This window comes from Miniopterus schreibersii (assembly GCF_964146895.1).
Source record: "Miniopterus schreibersii genome assembly, chromosome: 4".
NCBI classification, from domain to species: domain Eukaryota; kingdom Metazoa; phylum Chordata; class Mammalia; order Chiroptera; family Miniopteridae; genus Miniopterus; species Miniopterus schreibersii.
Window position 1 is genome coordinate 73041017 of NC_138105.1, and position 25849 is coordinate 73066865.

General features: G+C 48.5%; 1 protein-coding gene across 1 annotated transcript in view; it reads left to right on the forward strand.

Moving 5' to 3' along the window:
- Positions 1 to 25849, forward strand: part of SIN3B (SIN3 transcription regulator family member B) — a 37468-nt gene that overhangs the window by 3956 nt on the left and 7663 nt on the right. The window contains exons 4-14 of the mRNA XM_081135192.1: positions 3964 to 4164; positions 8360 to 8503; positions 15381 to 15503; positions 16633 to 16722; positions 17196 to 17314; positions 18997 to 19204; positions 19973 to 20089; positions 21205 to 21443; positions 22091 to 22274; positions 24387 to 25029; positions 25566 to 25735. Coding sequence (XP_080991318.1) covers positions 3964 to 4164; positions 8360 to 8503; positions 15381 to 15503; positions 16633 to 16722; positions 17196 to 17314; positions 18997 to 19204; positions 19973 to 20089; positions 21205 to 21443; positions 22091 to 22274; positions 24387 to 25029; positions 25566 to 25735 — 2238 coding nt within the window. The remainder of the gene's footprint in view (positions 1 to 3963; positions 4165 to 8359; positions 8504 to 15380; positions 15504 to 16632; positions 16723 to 17195; positions 17315 to 18996; positions 19205 to 19972; positions 20090 to 21204; positions 21444 to 22090; positions 22275 to 24386; positions 25030 to 25565; positions 25736 to 25849) is intronic.

The window sequence follows — 25849 nt, forward strand, 5'->3', positions numbered from 1 at the left end:
CATCTCTTCTCCACCCACCTGATACCAGTAGCACTCCCTCCTCCACTGTAACAACTTAAAAATGTCTCCAGACATTGCCAAGTATTCCCTGTGGGGCAGAATCGCCCCTGCTGAGAACACTAGTCTAAAGGAAGACTGACCGACATGTGCTATGATGAGAGAAGCATGGCCAAAGGAGGGCCAGGGACCATGGTGGGAAGAACATCCCTTTACTGGCACCATTTTGGATCTGGTCATCTGCACCTCAGTTGTTACCTCACCTCTGCAGAGAGCCCCCCCCACTGTCACTACCAAGTTTTTCTCACACCACACCTTTTTGTATATTTCAGAGTAGCAAAGTCAAGAAAAAAATTTTAAAATTTGTTTCTTGCTGATTTGCCTTCCCTGGAAAACTGGGATTCCTCCTCATCAGGCAAGACCCTCATCTGTCTTGGTCATGACTATGTCCCCCTTTCGGCACATGTTGTCAAGGCAAGAAACTGGATGTCAGTGGGTCCCCTTGAGAACAGATTCTGCCATCTGGGAGTTGACTTTTTCATGCTTGGCTGGGATAATGCCCAAGAGATAAAAAGATAAACCCTTAGGTGCAGCTTGTAAGATAAGTGGTCCCATTGCGTTAAAAGGGAGGCCTACTGTCTACTCTCTGGAGAGGGTCATTTGGAAGTTCAGTCAGTTTCTGGCAGATCATCTCTGTGCCTAAGTCACCCACAGAGTGAGTGTAGACCATCTCCTCTGCATCAGGCCCTGAGGTTTATTGCAAGCCCCAGCTCATTAGGTGGTTGCACAATTGAGATGGGAACTCATGAGATACAGATGGACAGATATGACATATGAGGGAGTTCAGCACTGTAAGCGAAAGATGGCAGGGGCAGGGCTTGAGGAGGGCAATGGGAGCCATGCCTGTGTTTGGGGTGGACGATGGAAGTCTTCCTGGTGGTGGGAGTAAAGGCCTGAAGTAGGAAGGAGTGAATGTGCTTGAGAAATGTCCAGGAACCCTGTGGGGTTGGGACATGAAGGGTAGAGGGTGGGATAGAGAGGAGTGTGGGGAGTTGGTGGAGAGTTGAGGAAAGGCCACTCTGGCTGCTGTGCCAGCCGTGGAATGAGGAGCAGAGAAGATCTGTGAGGCCACGGAGAGGCCCCATGTGATCCAGACAGTGAATGGTGTTGCAGACCAGGGGCGGGTATCAGAAAGGGAGAGGTCCAAGATCCAGGATTCCTGAGCCCCTGGGTGAAGGTCAAGGCCCCTGCTGAGATGAGGAAAGCCAGGGAGGAGTGGGGGGCTGTTCCTCTGTGTTTGGTGAGGCATCTCTTAAATATCTAGGTGGGGCTGTGTGTGGACACTCAGATGGACAAGTTGGCTCTGATGGGTGGCTTGACAGTGTCTAGGAGGTGTTTCTAACTGTGCCTAGACCAGGAATTGGGAAACTATGACCCTTGGGCCAAAACCAGCTTGTTTTTGTATGGTCAGTGGGTTTTACATTTTCTGAAGACTACATTTAAAAAATGTTTTTTAATTGTGGCAATATTGACATAACAAAATTCATCACTATAACCATTTAAAAGTGCCCAGTGGTTTTTAGTATATTCACAATATCATGCAACTGCCACCAATTCCTGAACATTTGTATCACCCCAAAAAGATACTGTACCTCGAAATTCTCCCCTGGCAGCCACTAATCCACTTTTCTGTCTCTATAGATTTGCCTGTCCTGGACATTTCATGTAAATGGGATCATGCACTAAATGACCTTTTGTGTCTGGCTTCCTTCACTCAGCATTGTGTTTTTAAGGTTTATCCATGTTGTATTAGAGCTTCCATGAATCAAAGTTTCATTCCTTTTTATGGCTGAATAATATTCCACTGTATGGATGGAGTACATTTTGTTAATTTATCAGCTGATGGACACTTTGGTTGTTTCCACCTATTGGTGATTTTGACTAGTGCCACTCTGAACCTGCATGTTCGAGAATTTGTTTCAACACCTGTCTTCAGTTCTTTTGGGGTGTTACCTGGGAGCAGAATTACTGGGACACATGGTAATTATGTTTAACTTATTAAAGAAACATCGTACTGTTTGCTATAGCTGCTGCATCATTACTGTCTGGCCCATTTTGTAGAGCCCTGGTCTCTAGGGATGATTTTCTGTCTTGTCCCAGTGACTCACTCCAGGGGGGTGAAAGGGGAATTTGGTGCTTGAAAATGCCCCCTCAGAGTGGTGGGGAGCTTCTGGTGAAGGCACAGCTTTCTCTAAAGCAAACCCTGGCCCCAAGGCTGTTTCCTCTCCCTGCTCCTTCCACTTTCCACCTTCCACCTCGAAGTAATCAGCAGAGCATCTCCATAGTGTCTTAAAATGAATTCCACTGCCTGGGAGAAGTGTTTATAATTGTGACTGCTCTGGATCTGTTGTGTGTCTGCTTTCCTCAGCTCAGACTTTCTAGAGTTGCCTCTACACTGTTATGGGCTGAATTGTGTCATCTCCCTGCCCCCAATTCTTACACTGAAGTCCTAACCCTCAGTGTGTTAGAATGTGACTATATTTGGAGATAGGGTTTTCACAGAGATAATGACCCCTAATCCAATCTAACTGGTGTCCTGAGGAAATTTGGACACAAAGAGAAACCCAGGGTTGGATGCACACAGAGGGACAACCATGTGAGGACACCATAAGAAGGTGGCCATCTACAAGCTGAGAGGCCTCAGGAGAAACCAACCTCCAGAACTTCCAGCCTCCAGAACTATGAGGAAATAAGTTTCTGTTATTGAAGCTGCCCAGCCTGGTATTTTGTTATGGCAGCCCAAGCAGATTAGTATACCCAGGTGATGGCCAGTGTGCACAGCAGTGCCCATCCCACCAGAGCCTTTCTCGACAGCAGTTGGTGCAGGTGGGGTGCTGGGGGCCTGGGCAATGGAAACAGTAGACTCAGTTTGTTCCTCCACCTGTTAATCTGATCATTCCCCGGCAGTGGAGGAGTCCTGCTCTGTTCCAGGCACTGGGGATATAGCTGTGAACAAAGTAGAATCTGTCCTCATGGTGTTTGCCGTCTGGTCAGGGTGGACAGACAAAATAAGTACAGTATGTTCCAGTAGGAGAAAAACAGCATGAGAGTGCTGGGAGACAGGGTCATTTTAGTTTGGCACTGTATGGTTTCAGAAGACTGCTCAAGAAACAGCCCCTGCTTGCTGGGATCTGAAGGATGCTGAGGGTCACTCCTGATGGCCCACCTGCTGTCAGTGGCAGAGGGAGACTGTCATCAAAATTCCAGTTTAGAAACATCACCTTGGGGGTGGGTCCTGTCCCACCAAGAATTAGGATTCTGAGCACATAGGAGAGAGATGTATGTGTCTGTTTTTTTATTTGTATTGTTGGAAAAGCACACAAATGAAGGGCATGCTTGATGACTGGTCTGGGCGAATCTCTTCTCTCAAGTGACTTGCCCTGGGCTTAGCACCAAAAGTCCTGCAGTGCCATGTAGCCTGTACAGTGGGGCCCCCTTAGCTGCAGGGTTCCAGTTTTATACCTGCTGAGAGCAAGTGCTTTTACAACTGAAACAGTCTTGCTGAAATGGGCTGACAAAAACTGTGAGAAGACTTCTTTTATAAAGAAGCCAAAACTCTACTCTGAAAAGGATTAAATCCACATTTTGTACCTTTCTTGCGCATGCTAATTTTTTAAAGTATAGAGTGTTTCTCATGTATTCTCTGAATCATTTGGGAAGGATCAGTCAGAGGCAAGTTCATAAGACATGCACAGGAGTGCACAGACCCACAGAAGGCCCACATGGGGTCCCCCCATCTGCATTCCTCCAGGCCCGCAGACATAACCTTTCTTCTGCATCTAATTGAAACACTTGGCTTTGTGCTAGGTTTTGCCTTTTCTCATACAGATAGTGGCGTTTGGTCTGGCGTTTGTCACAATCTGTTCCTGATGTCAGGCTGACAGTAACTTACTGTCGTGTTGTTAGGAGAATTCTCACAACCACAGTGACTGTGCCGAGAACTTCAAACAACAGCTGCTGTACAAGGAGGACAAACCCCAGGTGCCCTTGGAGTCGGATTCTGTGGAGTTCAACAACGCCATCAGCTATGTGAACAAGATTAAGACCCGGTTTCTGGACCACCCTGAGATCTACCGGTCATTCTTGGAGATACTGCATACTTATCAGGTAAGAGGCCTCTTCTCTGTGGCTATCCCTGGCATAATCCATTGTAAGGTGCATTGGAAGCATTTTCTTGTTTGAATTCATGGAATCCTGTAAAAATCTGATAAACTTTTTTTGGGGCAATTAATTTTTTTACTGCTCTAAAATATAGATAATGTAAAACTTAGCATTTTAACCATTTTTAAGTGTTCAGTGGCATTAAATAAATTCACATTGTTGTGCAGCCATCACTACTATACAGTTCTAAGACTCTTTTCATCTTGCAAAACTGAAAATCTGTCCCCATTAAACACTAACTCCCCATTCCCCTCCCCCAGCCACTGGCACCCACCATTCTACTTTGTGATTCAATGAATTTTTTGACTCCTAGGGACCTCACATAAGTGGGATCATACAATATTTGTCCTTTTGTGACTGGCTTATTTCACTCAGTTTGTGTTGTAGCATGTGTCAGAATTTCCTTTTTAAGGAAATTTCCATTGTGTTGATGGAACAGATTTTGTTTATCCATTCATCTGTTGATGGACACTTGAGTTGCTTCCACATTTTAGCTGCTGTGAACATAGATATACAAATACCTATTGGAGTTCTGTTTAGTTTTGATTTTAATATACTCCTGAGGCAGTTCTGCACCCAAGGAAACATACATCAGAGGGATTAAAAAAGAACCTAAGGGGATACTCTCTTTAAAAGATGACCTCATTATTGTTTAGACTACACAGCTTCCTTTATTTTTGCGGATTAAAACTGGGCTCTATGCAGGCACGGGGCAACAGAGGTGAGTGGTTGCTGCTGCTTAGGAGTTCAGTCTAGAGGGGGGAGAAACTAAGAGATGACTGGGGTGGAAAAGAAGGGGAATGTAAAGAAGTATGTCAGGGTTAATGATTGCCAACCATGTAGGGGTCAGAGAGAAGATATTTAGGTTGAATCTTGACAAATGGGTCGGAACTATCAGGTAGACAAGTACAGATAAAGGATGGATTATCGGTGTTGGTAACAGCCCGTGCAAAGGCCCAGGAGTCAGAAGGAGACTTGACAGAAAGTCCAGGCAAGCCAGTGGTGGGGACATCTGTGTCATGCAAGGAACTTGGACGTCATCCTTTTCCAGACTTGGAGTCTATGTCTGGAAAATGAACTCTGACCCAGCTGGTGTGGCTCAGTGGTTGAGCATTGACCTGTGATCCAGGAGATTGAGGTTCAGTTCCCAGTCAGGGCACATGCCCAGGTGGCAGGCTCTGTCCCCAACAGGGGGCGTGCAGGAGGCAGCTGATCAGTGACTCTCATCATTGATGTTTCTTTCTCTCCTTCTCCCTTCCTCTCTGAAATCAATTAAAAATAAAAATAAAAATCACAACCTTGGTAAGTGAAATAAAGTAGTGGGATTCTCTTTAGCATAAATGTGTAAGGTCAGATTGATAGCATGTGGTCCCTATAAACCCAGTGGAGCTGTTTTGATGCAGCAAACTTTTGCCACCAGTGGCCCCATAGGACTCAGGTCTAGTGTGTACATAGTGCTTGTACAGCAGTAGGAACTTGCTTCTCAGAGATGAGCAATTGCAGTGGCAGCTTTGAGCATTTGATCTGGGCGGGGGAGGGGACAGTGATGTTTGGGATCATAGGAGCTTATGAGTCTTTCACAGATTCCATGGGGTCATTACAGCTTAGGGGCTGGAAGGATCATTATAGAGAGAAGACTGTTCTGTTCACGGTAATGGGGAGGCAGAAAAGTTAGACTTACTTATCTAAGGTCATATCGATGGGCCACAGACTCATTCAGAGAAGATTCATTGGGAAGGTACAGCTGAGCATCCTCCAACCAGAGCTACTGGGAGTTTGTTGGAAATGCACATGCCTGGGACTCACCTCAGAGTTATGACTCCTCATGTCTGGCCCTGCATCTGCATTTTAAACAAGCCTCCTGATGACCCAGACTTCAGGTCATCAGTTTCTTCAAGAGGAGCTAGAAGTCTGAGTTTTTGTATAAATTATCCTGATTTTAGGATGTTGGCTTGGATATTTAAAACACACTGTAAGGGCCAAAGCAAGGAGCTCTGGGTAAATTTGGCCATGTGTTTCAGGGTTTTGATCTCGGTCAGTCCTCGGTTCAGATCTTAGCTCTACCTCCTTCCTCCTCAGAGCACTTTCTCTCACCCTGCTGAACCTCAGGTTCTAATCTGTAAAATGGTTGTAATACTGGTGGTGCTGACCCCTTGGTTAAATGCAGTTTTAACTAAGGCCATCAACTTACAGCGCAACCGTGGGGAGCTGGTCCCCATTATCCAACTTTGTACATATGTCCTTGGATGAGCACAGCCAGTTCTGCCCATATGTGACATTCCTAAAAGTGACCTTGCTTTGGAAATTTGCACCAGGCGCAGGGCTTATGGGAAAACAGGATCAGGGCACAACACTGGGAAACTGTGTTAGCAACACATTAAAAAAAACACCTACTAAAAATGGTAGTGCCATTGTAAACATTAAATGGCTACAAATGACGTGAATACTACACTTCTGGCACTTGACCCTAGGAAGACCTGAGGTTCACGTGTGGGTGTGGGAAGGTTGCAGCCTGTGGGTCACTGTGAGATGCTAGGAGGAGGTTTCCTGAAGTGGGACTGATGTAACTCCTGAAGGGTATTGCAGGTCGCTACTAACAGATGCTAAAGGGGGGAAAGGGGCAGGTCGGGTATATTTCCCACTACTCAGGTCAGCTCAGTGCAATTTTCTGCTCTCACCTAGGGCTTATCCCACATAAGCAATCGCAAAATCCGCACCATGCTCAGATGATTCCTTAGTACATGTGTCAAGCTCAAACAGACAGCTTTCAAAACAAACGTTAGAACAGAACTGTCTGTCTCTGTGGGAACATCCCCAGAAAGTGTGTCCCTAAGTCAGGGTGTGCGCCTGTAACATGGCCATAGATAGCACCACGTTTCCCTCTGCCAGGTTGTGCCAGTCTTCTTTCCACCTTATGGTTCCCACATCCTCATTGGAAACACCAGTCTTTTTTTTTTTTTTTTAATATATCTTTTATTGATTTCAGAGGAAGGGAGGGAAGGGGGAGAGGGAGAGATAGAAACATCAATGATGAGAGAGTTGTCATTGATCAGCTGCCTCCTGCATGCCCCTGACTGAGGATCGAGCCTGCAACCCGGGCATGTGCCCTGACCGGGAATCAAACTGCAGTCTCCTGGATCCTAGGTCTATGCTCAACTGCTGAGCCTTCCCTGGCCAGGCAACACCAGTCCTTTTCATCTTTGTCAATCCGATGAGTGAAGTGGCGCCATTTGATGTCATATTTCTTTAAGCATCACCCAGTTTGATCATTGTTTCGTGTGTAGAAAGGTGATTTATATTTATTCTCTGAACTGAGTGGTCTTTGCCCATTTTTTCTTTGGCTTTCAAGTGTCCTGGTGACTTTGGTGGGGGACGAAGCAGTTATTTCCCCCCCTCCCAAATAGGTGCTACGGGTACAGGATTGAAAACTAGCTTCCCTCAGGGTGCAACAGACCAGGAAGAGGGGAGATGTTGGCTCGTTCCCCTTTGTAGCTGTGGAGTAGGCATATTGAGTGCGAATGTCCTGCACTCTGGGAGGGCCCTGACCCCAGTGCCTGTAGTTGGGTCATATCCTCGGGTGTAAAGTTGACAGGGACTTATTTCTAATGCCCAACTTGAGTTCTGCTTGCGGTTCCCGCCCTCCCAACCCAGGTCCCCTCTGGTCTTCATCTTGTTGCTTTGAGCTCCAGGTCAGGCCACCTTTCTTCAACCCTCAGGTGTTGGTGACTCTGGGCAAACAGTTTTCTTGGCCTGGAAGTGCCTTCCCTTTTTTTCACCCTCTTCCCTTTAAGGCCCAGCACTAGGTCCACACTCCCCTGCCCAGCAAAACATGCTCCCTTGCCCTTGGGAGGGCTGCGACCATGTCCTTCTACGAGTGTGCCCCTACCCATATCCCCTCCACACTCCTAGCATAGGCCCCATCCAAGGCCAGGGCTCAGGCTGTGCTGTTAAACTGGGTTCAGATACAAGCACACAGAACTGTTCTCCAGACAAGGGAGCTTGGTACTGGGCACCCCAAGGTGGGCCCCTCTTTCCCAGCTGGCCTTCTGTCTCCTCCACAGTAGGATGCCTGAATGTCACAGCCTAGGTACCTGGTTCCTTGGCTAAAGAGACTCATTCTCTCTTTCCCAACAATTGGCAGAAGGAGCAGCTGAGCACAAAGGGCCGGCCCTTTCGAGGCATGTCTGAAGAGGAGGTGTTCACCGAGGTGGCAAACCTCTTCCGGGGCCAGGAAGACCTGCTGTCAGAGTTTGGACAGTTCCTGCCCGAAGCTAAGCGGTCCCTGGTGAGTACAGAGCATCCACTCAGCCCAGATCCCATGCCTCAGTGTAGCCCCCAGAGCCAGGCCAAGCTTGTCTCACCCCCAGGACATACTGGCTTCCCTCAAGAGGCACACACGATACAGACGCCCAGGGAGTCCTAGTGCAGGCTCCTATCACAGGCTCCACCTCCATGTCAAGCTGGAGTAGTCCTGAAGAGGGCTTCTTAATGTGGACAGTGGCAGATGGTGAGGTTTGGTAGGTGGAGACCAGGAGAGGGGACTTTGTATTCTCCTTACCTTTACCCCGGGACTGCAGAGCCACCTGCCTTTTAACCAGTGCCCTGTGGGCAGGTGCAGGAGGGGTGGGCCCACCACGTCCCCCTCTAGAAGGACTGGGTGGGGAGTGCAGAGAGCAAAGGAGGAACCTGGGACAGGGACTCTGAGGGTGCAGACTGCACTGTCAGTCTTTCTCCCTATGTTGTGGCCTGAGTTTTTCTGGATTGCCCTTTCCATTCCCTCTTTTCCATGAACATACAGTGCTTGCTTTTTTGTTGTTGTTAATCCTCACCTGAGGATAATTTTTTTCATAGATTTTTAAAGAGAGTGGAAGGGAGGGAGGAAGTGGAGAGAGAGAGAGAGAGACATCAATGTGAGAGAGACACATCAATTGGTTGCCTCCCGCATGCCCCCAACCAGGGCCAGGGATCAAACCTGCAACCCAGGTATATGCCATTGCTGGGGAATCAAACCCACAATCCTTTGGTTCATAGGCCAACGTTCTAACCACTGATCCACACCAGCCAGGGCTGGACCGTATTCTTTTTTCTGTGTTAGTTGACACTTCAGTCATTTCCACTTTTTGGCGATTGTGAATAGTTCTGGTGTGCACATGTGTGCACAAGGATTTGTTTGATTCCCTTTTTCCAATTCCTTGGGGTCTGTACCTAGGAGTGGAATTGCAAGGAACTGCCAAACTGTTTTCCATAAGCATCTGCACCATTTATGTTCTCACTAGCAATTTCTCCCCATCACCAACACTTGGTGTTTTCCTTTTTTTTAAAATTATAATCTTCATGGTTGATGTGAAGTGGTGTCTCATTGTGGTTTTGATTCATATTTCCCTGATGGCTAATGATATTGAACATTTTTTCATGTACTTATTGGCCATTTATATATCTTCTTTGGAGAAATGTGCATTCAAGTTCTTTGCACATATTTTAGTTTGTCTCTTTGTTGTTGAGTTTTAAGAGTTCTTTGTATTCTGAACACTAGACCCTTAATGGATATTTTCCTTCATCCTACAGGTCATATTTTCATTTTCTTGTTCGTGTCCTTTGATGCACATAAGTTTATATTTTGATCAAGTCCAGTTACCTATTTTTTCTTTTATTGCTCATGCTTTTAATGTCAAATCTAAGAATCCATTGTTAAATCTTCTTAAGTCAGGAAGGTTTCTCCCTGTGTTTTCTTCTAATACTTTTAGCTGTTATATTTAGGTCGTTGATCCCCTTTGAGTTAGTATTTATATATAGTGTGAGGTAAGGATCCAACTTCATTTTTTTGCATGTGGCAATCCATTCGTCCCAGCACCATTTGTTGAAGAAACTGTTCTTCTGTTCCCATTGAATGGTCTTGGCACCCTTGTTGAAAAACAGTTGGCCATGGTTGTATGAGTTTATTTCTAGACTCTCCATTTTAATCCATTAATGCTCCATGCCTGTCCTTAAGCCAGCACCACACTGTCCTGTTTACTGTAGCTTTGTAGTAAGTTTGAAAACCAGCAGTGTGAATCCTCCAACTTTATTCTTTTCCAAGAATGTTTGGCTACTCAGGGCTCCTTGTAATTTCATACAAATTTGAAGATCAGCTTTTCCATTTCTGTGAAAAAGGCCATTGGGATCTTGATAGGGATTGCATTGAATCTTTCAACTGTTTTGGGAAGTATTGCCATCTTAACAATATTAAGCCTTCCAACCCATGATCATGCAGCATCTTTCCATCCATTTAAATCTTTAATTTCTTTCAGCAGTGTTTTAGTTTTCAGTGTACACGTCTTACACTGCCCCCATTAATTTATTCCTAAGTATTTTTTTTATGCTATTGGAAATAAAATTTTTTCTTAATTGCGTTTTTTGATTGTTCATTGCTGGCATATAGAAACACCACTGCTTTCTGTGTGTTGACTTGGTAACGTGCAATTTTGCTAAATTCATTTATTAGCTTTGTTTTTGAGCATTTGCTAGGGTTTTCTGTATATCACATCATGTCACCTGCTAATATAGTTTCCCTCCTTCCTTTTTTTTTTTTTAAATGTCTGCATTGATTTCAGAGAGAGGTAGAGAGAGAAACATCAGTGATGAGAGTATTGTTGATCCGCTGCCTCCTGCATGCCCCATTCTGGGGATGGAGCCCACAACCCGGGCATGTGCCCTGACTGGGAATTGAACCACAATCTCCTGGATCCTAGGTCCATGCTCAACCACGAACCACGCCAGCCTGGCCTTCCTTTCATTTTGGTGCCTCTTTCTTCCTTTCTTTCTTTCTTTCTTTCTTTCTTTCTTTCTTTCTTTCTTTCTTTCTTTCTTTCTTTCTTTCTTTCTTTCTTTCCTCTCTCTCTCTCTCTCTCTCTCTTTCTTTCTTTCTTCCTTTCTTCCTTTCTTTCTTTCTTTCTTTCTTTCTTTCTTTCTTTCTTTCTTTCTTTCTTTCTTTCTTTCTCTCTTTCTCTCTTTCTCTCTTTCTCTCTTTCTCTCTTTCTCTCTCTCCTCTCTCTCTCTCTCTCTCTTTCTTTCTCTCTCTCTCCTCCCTCCCTCCCTCTCTCCCCCCCCTCTCTCCTTTCCCCTCCCCTCTCTCCTCTCCTTTCCTTTTCCTTTCCCAATTGCCCTGGTGGAACCTCCAGTACTATGGTGGGAGCAAGCATCCTTGTCTTATTCCTGATCTTAGAGGGAAAGATTTAAGTCTTTCACCATTTGAGTGTGCCGTGAACTGTGGGTTTTTCATCAACACCTTTTATTGGATTGAGGAAACTCCCTTCTCTCCTAGTTTGTTGACTTCCATTTCCTCTTTTCATTCTTCTTCCTCTCTGCCTTTGATGACGACTTGGAGTGTGAGCACAAGAGAAGTACCCCCCCCACACACACACACTTCACACATCATCACCACTTCTCCCAGTTTTTGTTTCTGAATGAGCTGTGGGAGGAGATCAGGGGCAACAGGAGTCTGGGTTTGGATGCCCTGAAGACTCTTGGTCCAGTCATGCAGACTTCCAGTACTCGGGCTGAAGCTTGTCTCACATTGCACACATACCCCCCAGCCTGGGTCACTGTCTCCAGGACACTTAGTGCTATCCCTAAGCAGGGATACCACCAGGAAACACTTCCTGACTCAAAGTCAGAGAAGCTCGGTGCCTATCAGTGGGATTGACATTAAGTGCTGGAGCTCTAGCCCATCCTTTCAACCTGTCCAGCCCAGTGCGTCCTCAGGGGCCTAAGGGGTTGGGCAAAGCCCTGTGAACACACGGCCTGAGTCATGGCACTTGCTCAGCCTCTTTGGGCACTGTAAGTGGGCTTCAGCCAGCTACATCACCTCCTGGGCCTCGTTTCCTTCTCTTGCATGAGATTAATCACCCTCCTGCTCAGATGGGGATCAGCAAGCTGTTGTTCTTCAAGTGCCTTCTGCAAGGCCCGGTATCTGCTCAGTTCTCCATCTTCCTCCTCTTCTTGGCAAAAACCTCTCCTCCTTCTGCATCCCTGATAGTTCAAGCTGCACCCCGTCACGCTCTTTGAAGCTCTATCTTGCCCCCTTGTATGCTTGGTAGATTGGGTTTCATCCTCTTGGATCTGGGTCTTGCTTCTCACCTCTGACATTGGCCTTGGCAGCTCTTTCTTTGAACTCCATCTTCGCAGGGAGATGGGTACACAGTGACGACCCTGGCTGGCCTTCCCAGGGCCAGCCTTCAGCGCTTAGTAGTCCAGGGGCAGCCACCTTCATGGAAAAAAGGCCTGGCCAAGTCCCCAGCCCATTTTTGCTACTCTGGTGGAGTTGGAGCGGCTAGTGATGAGTCTGTCCTTTCTGTACACCCCAGGGAGGTTCGAGAGAGCAGACCTGCCTTGACCAGAGATAGTACAGCGCCTGCAGTAACAAGGGCGTATGATTGCACATCTTCGTTCTTGTCTCAATTTGTCACCTTCTTGGTTACTTCACAAGCCTCAGCTCCTTCATTTAGGAAGTGGCAGTGGGGCCCTCTCTCCCTAGGCCAGTCAGAAGATTCCTTAGGGAAGTAAGTGCCTGGCTAGGGTGAGCCTGGGGCTTTGCCACTGAACCACCCTGGGGGTCCGTATAGTGGGTGGAAAATCCTGTCCATTAGGGTTAATGGGAGCATTGCACAACAGACACTAGGTAGTTGATAAAACTGTCAGTCCACACTGCTTGTTCCAACTCTTAGCAATTTTTTGGCAAAGATGGTCTTAATTTAGATGAAATTTCATCTTGATGATTCCTCAAGAGCTGGGTGGGTGGCCAGTGAGTGAAGCTTCTTGTCCACTGGTGGATGTGGTTGCAGCGCCCCCTGGTGGGCATGACTGGGAATTTACATAGATTAAGCCCTACCTAAAAAAAAAAGCATTTCCCTCAGAAACTGCCTGCCCACACATTTTCTTTAAATGGCTTTTGTTATCAATTCAACAAAGTTTTTTAGTGTATATTGGGTGATTAGAGCTACTCTATACATTTAGAAAGATTGAATCAATTTTTAAATTATTAAAAACAACCATGTTCAATTTGTGATTTAAGAGATCTTTATATTACGATCCTTTAATTTTTTGGATTTCTGTTAAAACTTTAGGAAAAAGAAACCAAAGATGAAATTTGATATTGTCCTAATTAAACTTGACTGTTTGCCTACATCAGAGCTGGCAGATGTTTTCCTATGAAGGGCCAGGTAGTATTTTGGGCTTTGCAGGCCAGGCAGCCTCTGTTGCAAAGACTCAGTTTTGCCATTCTATCTGGAAAGCAGCCTTGGACTGTATGTTGAGTGCCTATGTGCCAATAAAACTTAATTTACAGCCTGGCTGGCATGGCTCGGCAGTTAAGCATTGACCTATGATCCAGGAGATCATGGTTCAATTTCCAGTCAGGTCACATGCTCGGGTTGTGGGCTTGATCCCCAGTAGGGGGTGTACAGGAGGCAGCTGATCAATGACTTTCTCACCATTGATGTTTCTGTCTATCTCCCTCTCCCTTCCTCTCGCTGAATTTAATAAAGATATATTTAAAAACAAAACACAAATAACTTTATTTACAGAAATAGGCCAAGCATGGTGAATATGCCAGCCCCCAGCCAAATAGGCTTTGGGATCCATCTAGCTCAAGTGTTCACAAATTGGGACTGTTACCTAATGTTGCGCTTTCAGCTGGGCAAGCTTGTCTAGGCGAGCACTGGGTTTCACCATTGTCCCCCATCCCACTCAGTGCACGTCATAGGGTCACCCACCTGTCTCCTTTAGGAATTGGTGTTTGCACCTATTTTGACATCTACAAAAAGATGAGAGAGAATTTTCAATTTGAGGTTCTTGGAGTAACCGAAACTTCAGATAACTATTTTCCAAAGAAGTTTATCCCCTAGGGGACAAGTTTGGACTGTAGTTAACAATAAGATTTTATTTTTGTTGTTATGTTACTATAAAATAGTAGGCGCTCGTGGAAAAAAATCAAGTATCAGCAAGAGTATCAAGTATGGAAAGTAAATTTCCCTTCCACTCCTCAGTTTCCCAGTCACTGTCCTCAGAGTTAAGTACCTATAGTGTATTATATTGTGTTCCTCTACATATTTCGACTTCATATGCAAACAGATGTTTATCCTCCTGTTTTTTTGAATGGCACACTGTTGTCATGCTTCCTTTTTTTTTTTCTGTTTTACATAACAGTGTATCAGGTACACCTGTCCCTGGCAGTGACTCAGATGCTGAGCTCACTCTTATCTGGTAGATGCTGCTGTTTTATTTAGGTGCAGCATGACTTGCTCACTCGTCCCACGCTTTGGACCTACAGCGCATCCTTTATGTATGTGGTGTCTCCCCGTCCAGGTCCCATGATGGAGTGGGAACAGACAACACGGTGGGGTGATTTCAGCCTTACCCATGTCCTGCAGGAAAGCTTCCGTCTGTCCACCACCTTACTATTCCAGCTTTCTGGTACATTCATGTAGATGCAAATTCTGACTAGATCCTTCTAGAACCATTTTTTGTAAATATTGCTGACATCCTATAGATACCCCACTTGGGAGAAGCATTTCTAACCTGTTAATTGATGACTTGGTGTAGAGCCTGAGAGTACCAGTGATGAGCCCCCACCGAGTGATGACACTACTCATTCATAGAAAAGAATACAAACTTGACTGGAAGCCACCCCCCCACCCCCCCCCCCGACAAGTGACCTGGCAGCTGTCAACTGCTTCCTCTTGCTGATGGGGCTTTGTGCATGCTAGTCCCCTCACCTGAAATGCTTTTCCCTTCTATGGTGCACTTGAACACCAGACCTTCATTATCAGTGGCCCGGGGGATGAGCCCTGTACACCAAGGCCCAACTCCAGGGTTTCACCCTGAGGCCTCCTCCTGTCAGGACCCATCCTCCGTCTTGGCCTTCTGTGAACCTTCTCCCAGCCTCATGGTGTTTGTTACAGTGTCATGATCTGGGTACACGGGTCTCTCCCCCAGTAAATGTGAGCATCTCAAGACCTGAGGTCACCTCACATGGACAGAGCACCTGGCCCATGGCAGACAGTGCTCTCTGGGGCTGGGGGCCAAGCTGAAGGCAGTTCCATGCACTCAGAAAAATGGAGAACCAGCACTGATGGGCCCGACTGGGTCTCTCCAACACTAACCACCTCCTGTGTTTGTGTCCTTAGTTCACGGGCAATGGGCCCTGTGAAATGAACAGTGTCCAGAAGAGTGAGCACGAGAAGAACCTGGAACATGGCAAAAAGCGCTCCCGGCCCTCTCTCCTCCGTCCTGTGTCAGCACCAGCCAAGGTACATCACCTGTGTCTGTAGATGTCCATGTGTGTGGACATGCAGCAGCCTGGCCTCCTCTGTAGATGACCTGGGGAGCAATGTCCGCAGGCCCCAAGCAGTCGTATGCCTGGGGCAGGGGCTATGTCTGGACCCTGGTCTGGCTTGAAATGCACCGGCTGTGGGACCTTGGGAAGTCAGCTTACTTCCGGGGGTGCTGTTCATCTGCCCCCTGGCTTACAAGATTGTTGTCAGTAATGGTACCCCCTACATCCTCAATCTGCTCCTTTTCACCATCATGTCTCTTTCATGGGCAGGACTGCAGGTGCAGTTGTGCAGGTCAGTCACTGCACCAGGTGCCCCCTGAGGGATGAGAGGGGCTGAGCTCTAGCTTCTGTTGCACTCATCACCCACGATAGTGATTTTCTCATCCCGCTGTTCTCTGTGCATTTACTAAGGGACTTTCTGCTCTAAGGAACGGCTTTTTCTTTATCCCCATTTATTTAGTTACCTATGTCAACATGGACTCTGGGTTATAATCTGTAGCTATTAATTTATCTTGATGCCCAAACTGTCCCAAAATTGGCCAGTGGGGCCCTTTTGGGTTGGCTCCTGTGTCCTCTTGTCATGTCTGCATCATTCTTCAGGCACTTGGAAGATGGTTTTGTAGCCTCAGAAGTGCAGCCAAGTTCAGGTTCTAGTCTAGCTTAGAGACAAAAGTCTTTACAGAGATTTAAAACTTGGGCTTCTCCAGGATCCCACCAGTGCTATCATCCTCTTCCTGTCCCTTTCCTGTCCCCTTCCCATCACGGTCACCACTCACAGGATAAAATAGGCAGGGAAGGGGTTTCTGATATTGTATCCAGGGGCATAGCTCTTTTGCTGTTCCAACTTTAGGATGTTCCTGCCTGTTATCAAAAGCCCTAAGTTGTCGAGACTTAGATCCCAGATTATGGGTGGAGCAGTCTTGTGACCTTCACCCTTCACTAGGTCATGGAGGTAGGTGGTTCTGAGATGTTCATCCACAAGGGTCCCAGGCAGACCTCATCCAGCATCCAATGACTGTTTCTGTCAAAACTCAATGCTGGCCTTGCTGACTCTGACAAAGATGGATGCACAGAGCACTGACAGCATGAATTTCTCTCCACAGAAGAAAATGAAACTGCGTGGTACCAAAGACCTGTCCATTGCTGCCGTGGGGAAGTATGGGACTCTGCAAGAATTCTCTTTCTTTGACAAGGTGACTGGTGGGGCTCAGATGTGCAGGACGAGAGCTCTTGGGAAGGGAGCAGGTCGGGGGGAGCTCTTGAGTGGGTCTGGGAGGAGGGGCTGGCACCAGCTTTCACAGTGGAAGGGAGTGTGGGCCATCAGTAAACTGATGGCAGGTGGTAGGTGAGCAGGAGGTGGCAGAACTCGGTGTCCGAGCTGGGTTTGAGGACAAACGTCTGCCACTCCCCAGCTTTGTGACTTTTCTAAAGCAGGGATCATGCTGAGGCTCCCACCCAGGGTCAGTGGGCTGAGCCAGCAAGATGGCCCATGCTATCTGAACTGCGAATTGCTGCAAGGAGAATATTGCCGTGCAGATCATGGCCAGTCACTTCAGAGCAAGCCCATGTTGGTGACTTCATGTACCTAGTGATGTCTGAACCAAGTAGGCACAGGAGCCAGGGTTGGACCTAGCCCACAAAGCCTCCTGACTTGCTCTCCCTGCAGGTGCGCAGGGTCCTGAAGAGCCAGGAGGTCTACGAGAACTTTCTCCGCTGCATCGCACTCTTCAACCAGGAGCTTGTGTCTGGCTCTGAGCTCCTCCAACTTGTCAGCCCATTTTTAGGGTGAGCAACACTGCCCCAGGCTCTCCACATGAGTTTTGTTTCTGTAAACTCTGTCTACCCTTCTTTGAGTTATCTTTGAAAAATGATAGGTACTTTTTTTAATATGGTCTTTAAATGGATATTGTTGTAGAGGTTGTTATAGATTCACCGACAGTAGTAAGGAAGAACACAGATCCCAGGACTCGTTCCCTCCATGATAGCATCTGAAGTCAGCACCACAACCAGGATGATAACACTCCAGCAACCCACCCATCTTTGCAGGTTTCCCTGTTTCTAGTACATGTGTGTGTTTACAGCTCTATCACCCGATAAGGGGCATGTGTCCCTCCACAGTCAAAATACTCAGTGGCTCCAGAACCACAAGGATCCTTATGCTGACCTTTGATACCCAAGCCTGTGTCCCTCCCACTCCCTGCTCCAGTCCCCGCCCTAAGCCCCTGGCAACCATCTCTGTGCTCCATTTCTAACACAAAACACATAAGTGTTATATAAATGGAATTATATGATAACCTTTCGGGATCAGCTTTTTCCACCTAGTATAAAACCCTGGAGATTCTCTTAATGTAGGCTTTTAAAATTCTAACAATGAGAAATTGCAGGAAGAATGACAGACTTACTAGCATCCCAGCTGCCCAAAGAGAAACCCTTTTAGTGACCAGCTTCCACACATCCTGCTGCAGTGTGTGGGCAGACCCCAGGCCAAGGCAGCCGCTGGGAAGGTGGGGATGTTCTAGGAGGTAAACGTGCACCCATGGTTCATGCACAGTGAGCTTTAGGAAAGGGGGTTGGCCAGGTTCCAGTGTTGCCTCCCCCTCACCAGCCCTGTCATGTTGGGCAAGTTTCTTAGCCAGTCTGACCTCAGTTCCACAAAGCTCCATATGGGCTCTGTGCGTAAGACCCTTCAAATAGAATCTAGAATATGGTGAGTGTGCATTGTACATAATTGTATGTGTTACCTATTTAGCCCCAAAGGCAACCCCAGGGGAGGAGACTGCCTGGCTCTGTCATGGCAGGATCATTGTGCCAGCTGTCATAGTAACTGCACACTTGCAGTAGGATGATATTCATTTAAACATAAATCCAGGTGACATTGGGGTGGATTGCATGAAAACTTTCCCATCAACATTCATGGCTGGTACATTATGACTCATGAGAATGTATCCATAGAGGGTATTCCCAGGAGGGTCTCCTTGATAAGGGAGAAAGACTCTGGGGCAGAGCTGGGCAGACTGATCTGTCAAGGGCCAAGGGCTAGGACTACCCAACTCTGGCATTGTGCAAAAGAAGCCACAAGCAGTGTGTCAGGAATGGACATCACTGTGCCAGTAAAACTTTATTTACAAAGACAGGTGTGAGCAGGTTGGCCAACTGTGGCCTCTTCCAGTCAAGGAACATTGCTGACCCAGCTTCTGCCAGTCTAGGTTGTCTTTTCCAGAGTGTTTCAGGGCCATCCTGCAAGTGGCAGGGCCTGACTGGTGACAGAGTTTTCAGGGGCAGATTCACTCCCAAGTGGGGACTTTATGCACTTCTGGTGCTAGGTTTCACCTCTTGTCTCTCCTCCCTGACCTTGCATTCTGACCGTCTTTAACTGAAGGTGTCTATATGGAGCCATTCTGAAATCTCTAGATTGCTCCCAGAAAGCTCTAGGGGTACCAACTTACCATTTGTCTCTATTTCTGAAGGAAATTTCCAGAACTCTTTGCACAATTCAAGTCCTTCCTGGGGGTGAAAGAACTGTCATTTGCCCCACCCATGAACGACAGATCTGGGGATGGAATAAGCCGGGAAATCGACTACTCATCTTGCAAGCGCATCGGATCCAGCTACCGGGCGCTCCCCAAAACCTACCAGCAGCCCAAGTGCAGTGGGAGGACGGCCATCTGCAAGGAGGTAGCTCCCCAGGGCTTATGTTGGCTTGTGTGGTGCATGGCTCCCCGCCCCGCAAAAACATCTATCACCCCCATGTATCAGATGAAAGACTGAATGTCAACCCCTAAATGTTGAATAGTAGATATGCTGGGATGTGGCAAAACAAAATACCTGAGCAGAAATGACAGTGTCTTACCCTCCTGGCAGTTTTGGTAAACCACAGAGCCCACAGCACCATCGTAGGGTTTCATACATTCCTCCATTATTTTGACTTAGATTTATTTCTGCTGTGAGCCTGTTTTGTCCTGGGCTCATTGCCTTCAGTATGTTTCCGTTTAGCTTGATAATTGAACACTTCTTCAGGGTTAGAGGACAGGCTGTTACTATATATCCAGAATTCAAGAGTGCCTGCTGGATTCCAGGGATCAGCAAGGAACGGCCTGTGGGCCAAATCCCAGGCCAAAGTTGGTCTACTGGTTGTGTTTGTCAGTAAAGTTTTATTGGCACACAGCCATGCCTATTGATTTACATATTGCCTGTGGCTAAGGCAGAGTTGAGCAGTCCCCACAAAACCTGAAATATTAATTATCTGGATTTTTACAGAGAAAGTTTGCCAACCCCTGAAACAGTGTGATTTCGCTTGATCAAATTTACTGTTTGTATGATAAGGGAATTTCCTATAAAATCAAAGTGATGTTATGTTTTCTGTATTCTACACTGGACAGTACAGTAAACAGTTCTGGCTGCCAGGGCTTGTCACCCGGGTAACAGCGTTTCCTCTTGGTACAGGTGCTGAATGACACCTGGGTCTCCTTCCCCTCTTGGTCAGAAGACTCCACCTTCGTCAGCTCCAAGAAGACGCCCTATGAGGAGCAGCTGCACCGCTGTGAGGACGAGCGTTTCGAGGTGCGTGTGCTGGTGCTGCAAGGCCCTCCAGGTGGCCCTGGGTCGTGGACACGATGGTGATGACCTGGGAAGTGTGCCTGTCCCCCATCCATAGTGCTGCCCTCTCACTTTCCCCTGCTCATCTCTCTCTCCATCCCGGGATGTATCCTGACCCTTCTTAACACCCCCAGTCTCCTCTTGAGTATCAGGGAACCAGCACTTTCCAACAGGGGCAGCTCCTTACAGGTCTCTTTTGCCTTGCTTTCCTTTGGGGTGGCTAGGCAATGTATTTGAATTTAATTACTCTAATTAAATTAAGTTTGCTTAAGTTAATTTTTTGAAAATTTTGCTGAGATCAGTGTAGATTCACATGCAGCATAAGAAATAACACAGCAATCTAGGTTCCCTTCCCACAGTGGTAGTAGATTATAAATCACTATCACAGTATCACAGCTGGGTCAGTGACATTGGCACATCAGTCCAGTTGGACTGTATTCATGTGTGCATGCCTGTGTTTGTGTATGTGTGCGTATGTGGCATGTGTGTGTGTTGTTTATGCACGCATGTGTTTTCAGCTCTGTGAGGTTTTTCCACTTTTGGTGGTTCATGTATCCACCACCACAGCCAAGATACTGAATGGCTCCTTACCACTAGGACCCGTCGTTCTGCCCTTTATATCTGACCACCTCCCCCCCAGTCCCACCCAGCCCTGACCCCTGGCAACACTGACCTGTCCCTTCATCTCTCTCACTGTGACACAAATGGAATCATACAGTGTGTACCCTTTGGGGATTGGCTCCCCCTGCACATGCCCTGAGAGTCATCCAGAGGCTAAGTGCACCATGGGTCCCTTCCCCTTTTTTGCCAAACAAAACTTGCTCTTTATGCCCATGAAGAGGGTTGGCCAGTGGTAAATGGCCCATGGCTCTCAGTCCCTCAGCATCAAGTCCTGCATTTGTGCCTCCCCTGGCTGGACCCCAGCCCAGTAATCAGCCATGCTTGCTCAGGGCCCACCTTCTAATGCCTGTAATACCCCCTCAGACGTGGAATTTGTTAGCTCTGTCTAACCATCCCTTCTGCCTGCCCAGGCCCCTCCCCAGACACCCACTGACCCCTTCCCACCTTCCTCTCCATAGTTAGACGTTGTCCTGGAGACCAACCTGGCCACCATTCGCGTGTTGGAAAGCGTGCAGAAAAAACTGTCCCGGATGGCACCGGAAGACCAGGATAAGTTCCGGCTGGATGACTGTCTGGGGGGCACATCGGAAGTGATCCAGCGTCGCGCCATCCATCGCATCTATGGTGATAAGGCTCCTGAAATCATTGAGAGCCTCAAGAAGAACCCTGTCACTGCTGTCCCCGTCGTCCTCAAAAGGTTTCCTCAGCTTCTGGCCCCCTTGGAGCTCATTAGTGTTGTTTGTCACAGGTGTCATCACAAGGCAGGGAGGGGGATGTGGGGAGGATCCTTAGAGCCTCAGGTTGCCTTACTGGGTTTTTCAGTCTTCCTTCATCTTCCTATTCCCCTCCTGAGAGGAAAGCACAATTAACAGTCGTCCTAGTCCTTTGGCCACCACACACATAATTAGATCAAAACATGCCTTTTACTTAGTAATATGTCTTAGGAGCTTTTGCATGATAGTGAACAGGTATTAATAAGTGGCTGTCCTCAGTTGCTTGACTCTGGGGTTGCAGAGCTGAGCAAGGCCCACACAGTTCCTTCCCTCATGGGGCTTACAGTTGAACCAACAGCTACATGGAATATGGTCAGTGACACGAGCCAGGACAGGGAGGAGGTTGGTTCCATAGCAGCGATGTTTGAGAAACCATAAAACTGGCCACGTTGGTCCTCTAGGACCATGGTTTCCACCTGGAGACAGGCCTGGAACTGGCTGTCTCAAGTTTGCAGTGTAATGGCTAGTCTGTGGGTGGAAGACAGGCTGCTCCTAATGTAGGGATGACTCAGGCAAGTGTCCCAGGCTATTCCCATGCTGTCCCTGTGCTGAGCCCCTCTGGCCCCTGCAGGCTGAAGGCCAAGGAGGAGGAATGGCGGGAGGCCCAGCAGGGCTTCAACAAGATTTGGCGGGAGCAGTATGAAAAAGCATACCTCAAGTCCCTGGACCACCAGGCCGTGAACTTCAAGCAGAACGACACCAAGGCCCTTCGTTCCAAGAGCTTGCTCAACGAGATTGAGAGTGTCTATGATGAGGTAAGGCCCTCCTCCACACTGGGCTTCTGTGTCTGTTTCCCAGCTGTTAGGCAGGGTTGGTGGCATTGCCCTTACAGGGCTGCATAGGGGTGAAGATGGATGTTTCTGTAGCACACAGACTAGGGCTGGTCAGGGGGAAGGACTGCAGCAGCTCTGCTGTTGTCAGCTGGTGCTCTTCCCCTCCCTCTGTCTTTCCATGGGCCTTGATGGACCTTCCTTTGGATGCCTGATACTATTAGCTTTCCTTTCTCCACCACCAATGTGTTCCAGGTAGCATTAGAACCCCCAGAAGGAACATCCTATATAATAACCCTTGCTCATAGACCTTCCTATGCAATACCGTTTTTCAAATTTTAGCAGTGAAGAAACAGGCAAATAGGTGGCCACTTGCCAAGGCCAGTCACAGCAGACCAGAGCTCTGAGCCCTAGGGCTTCACCTCCAGTAGCTGCACTGTGTCCTCTTGCCAGTCTTAGAATGTGTAGGGTCATGGGCCCCAGACCACGTAACTGGGGCAGGGCTGGGCTCTCAGGCTCTGAGAATCTTGACCTTTGAAAAATGCATGCAAGAAGAGCCCTGGCAGGGAGATGGAGGCCACTGAGGTGGCAATCAGTGAGGTGGGCACAAGTTCCAAGGAGTGGCGGGGTGGGGGTGCTGCTCCCAGGCTGTGCTGGGAGACAGAGCAGCATCAATGACTGAGCAGTTGCCTGTACAGGGTCACTTACTCCCTTTTATTCTTGTTGTAAGCAGCAAGCAGTTGTACCTCCTCTTATAGTATGAAAATTAAAGGCAGAGAAGCCAGACCACTGGGGGTATCTCTGCCCAGAATGCAGAGTAACTCGGAAGTTACTCTTCTGTGTAACTGTAGAGACCACCCAGGGCTGTTGCTCTGAAACCCTTCCCTTCAGCCTCCCCCTGGGGCACCCTCACCCCTGCAGGGCCCACCCCTTGGCCCTAGCCCTACCCTTCAACCTGTCTCACCTCCTCACTTGAGTTCTCAGGTGGGATGTCGAAGCCTGTGACCTCTCCCCACCAATGGGGTTTGTGGTACATTGACCACTGACTGCTGACCACTGAGTTCCTTGACTCTTCCCCTGAGGACAGAGGGGATAGAGGTATTTGGCTGATGAGGGCCAGAGCACAGAGTGGGAGGCCCCACCCCTATTCCCTGCCAGTCACTAGTTTTGTTTGGGGAACAGCCTTTGCCCCCTCCCCCTGCCCTGCCCTGCCCTGCCCTGCCCTGCCTTCAGGTGGTCCCACCTACAGGGATCGAGTCCACACTCACTCTTCCCAAGAGCCTAGGCATCTCCCATGTGCTCAGGCAGTCTAGAGGAAGTAGTCGTTATCTTCAGGTTTTCTGGAAGAACAATGATTAGCTAAATACCGAGGGGAGGGATAAACCCAGGGACCTGGTTCTCAAGAAGAAAGAGTAAACAGGCTCATGTAGAGGTCCTGTGCACAGCAGAACAGAGCTTAGTGCCCCTGAAGCATCAGAGGAGGAGCAGTGGGTGCTATGAGGCCAGGGAGGCTACAGGACAGCGTGCCAGGGGCTGGAGTCCAGTGCTGAGCAGTGTGGGAGGGCTTGGTGGGGGGTGATAGAGTTGGCTGTGCTCCTATTGGCCAAATTGCTCTAGACTCAGTGAGGAGAGTGGTTGGACTAGGCAGGTGAATGGGAGCAGGCAGGTGGAAGGCCTGTACAGGGTGATAGAATTGTGGAGCGGCTTGTGGCAGGTGGGATGGGGACAGAGGCAGAGTATGTGAAGGACTGAGGGAGGAGAGGGTTGATGTGTAAGTAGTCCCAGGTCTTCACTGCCTGAGCATCCATGAATGAATGATGGTGGTCAGAGAGGCCCAGGGTCTGCCCTGAGCCTTCCTCACTCCCATGGAGAACTTGGATTGGGCAGCGCAGGTCAGCTGGAATTTGGTGGCCAGGGCTCTGCTCCTGTCATGTCCCCTGACCTCTAGGCACTGCTGCAGTCATTGGTGGTGGGAGGGAGTGTGGTCTGGTCCTGGCACTGGACAGTGTGACATCATTAAAAGCCCCTCAGCCCTGGGTTCAAGTCTTGGGTTCTCCCAGCTGGTTGCTCTCTGCCTGACATTCACCCTGTCTCCAGCACCAGGAGCAGCACTCAGAGGGCCGCAGTGCTCCCTCCAGTGAGCCACACCTTATCTTCGTGTATGAGGACAGGCAGATCCTGGAGGATGCAGCCGCACTCATCAGTTACTACGTGAAGCGGCAGCCAGCCATCCAGAAGGAGGACCAGGGCACCATCCACCAGCTGGTGCACCAGTTTGTGCCCAGCCTGTTCTTCTCCCAGCAACTGGACCTAGGGGCATCTGAGGACTCTGCTGAAGAGGGCCGGGGGAGCCCCCAGGGGCAGAGTGTGGACCCTGGTGACCGGAAGAAGCCTGCGGTTGGTCCACAGAGCAGCCCCCCTGTGGAGAAGGGGGCCTCCGGCGAGGATACCACCCCTGAGCAACAGCCACCACCGCCGCCACCACCACCACCACCACCACTACCACCACCACCGCACAAGCCCATGGATGACGTCTACAGCCTCTTCTTTGCCAACAACAACTGGTACTTCTTCCTGCGTCTCCACCAGACCCTGTGCTCTCGGCTCCTGAAGATCTACCGCCAGGCTCAGAAGCAGCTCCTGGAGTATCGGACTGAGAAGGAGAGGGAGAAACTGCTCTGTGAGGGCCGTCGGGAAAAGGGCAATGACCCTGCCATGGAGCTGCGGCTGAAGCAGCCTAGTGAGTTCTCCAGACCCTGTCTGAGCCCACAGATGATGTGCGAGCACTGGGAGAAGGGCAGCAGCCTAAGTGGGCCCCAAGGGTTTCAGTTCATAGCTTATGATTGGAAATGTCCCCTTGTGTTTTTTCTGACTTTTCATTTTGAAATAATTATGTTATCTCAGATGAAAAATTTTAAATGAGAAATCACAAAAATAATAGTCTTGAACACCCTTCCCAGCCTCCCCGAGCAGTAGCACCGCTCTGGCTGTAGTGCCGTGGTAGGACCAGAAAGGAAACCAGCATCGCCAGGCCACAGCCACTGCGCTTTTTGCCTGCCCTCCCCAGGCGCAAAGCACTGGGTGTTTTCTCCCAAGCTGGGATTCATGGAACTACTGCCCAGTCAAGCTTCCATCCTGGAGTCATGGGCCAACATTAGGAAGCTCGTGTGGGAGGTGGGGAACATGGGCTGCTTGGTTCTATGGAGATTCCTGATTCACCCTGATGGGGGCCTTGGGGGTATCGCCCTGTGTGACCTGGTCTCCACCCGCCCTCAGGTGAGGTGGAGCTGGAGGAGTACTACCCCGCCTTTTTGGATATGGTGCGCAGTCTGCTGGATGGCAGCATCGATCCCACGCAGTATGAGGACACTCTACGCGAGATGTTCACCATCCACGCCTATGTTGGCTTCACCATGGACAAGCTGGTGCAGAGCATCACACGCCAGGTGAGCAGGCACGGTTTGGGCAGCCAGCAGGTGGCAGGAGGCCTGACATGGGGCTACAGCATCTCTCCAAGACTCCCTACCAGTCCCCATCTTTGAAAACTAGCCCTTCCATCA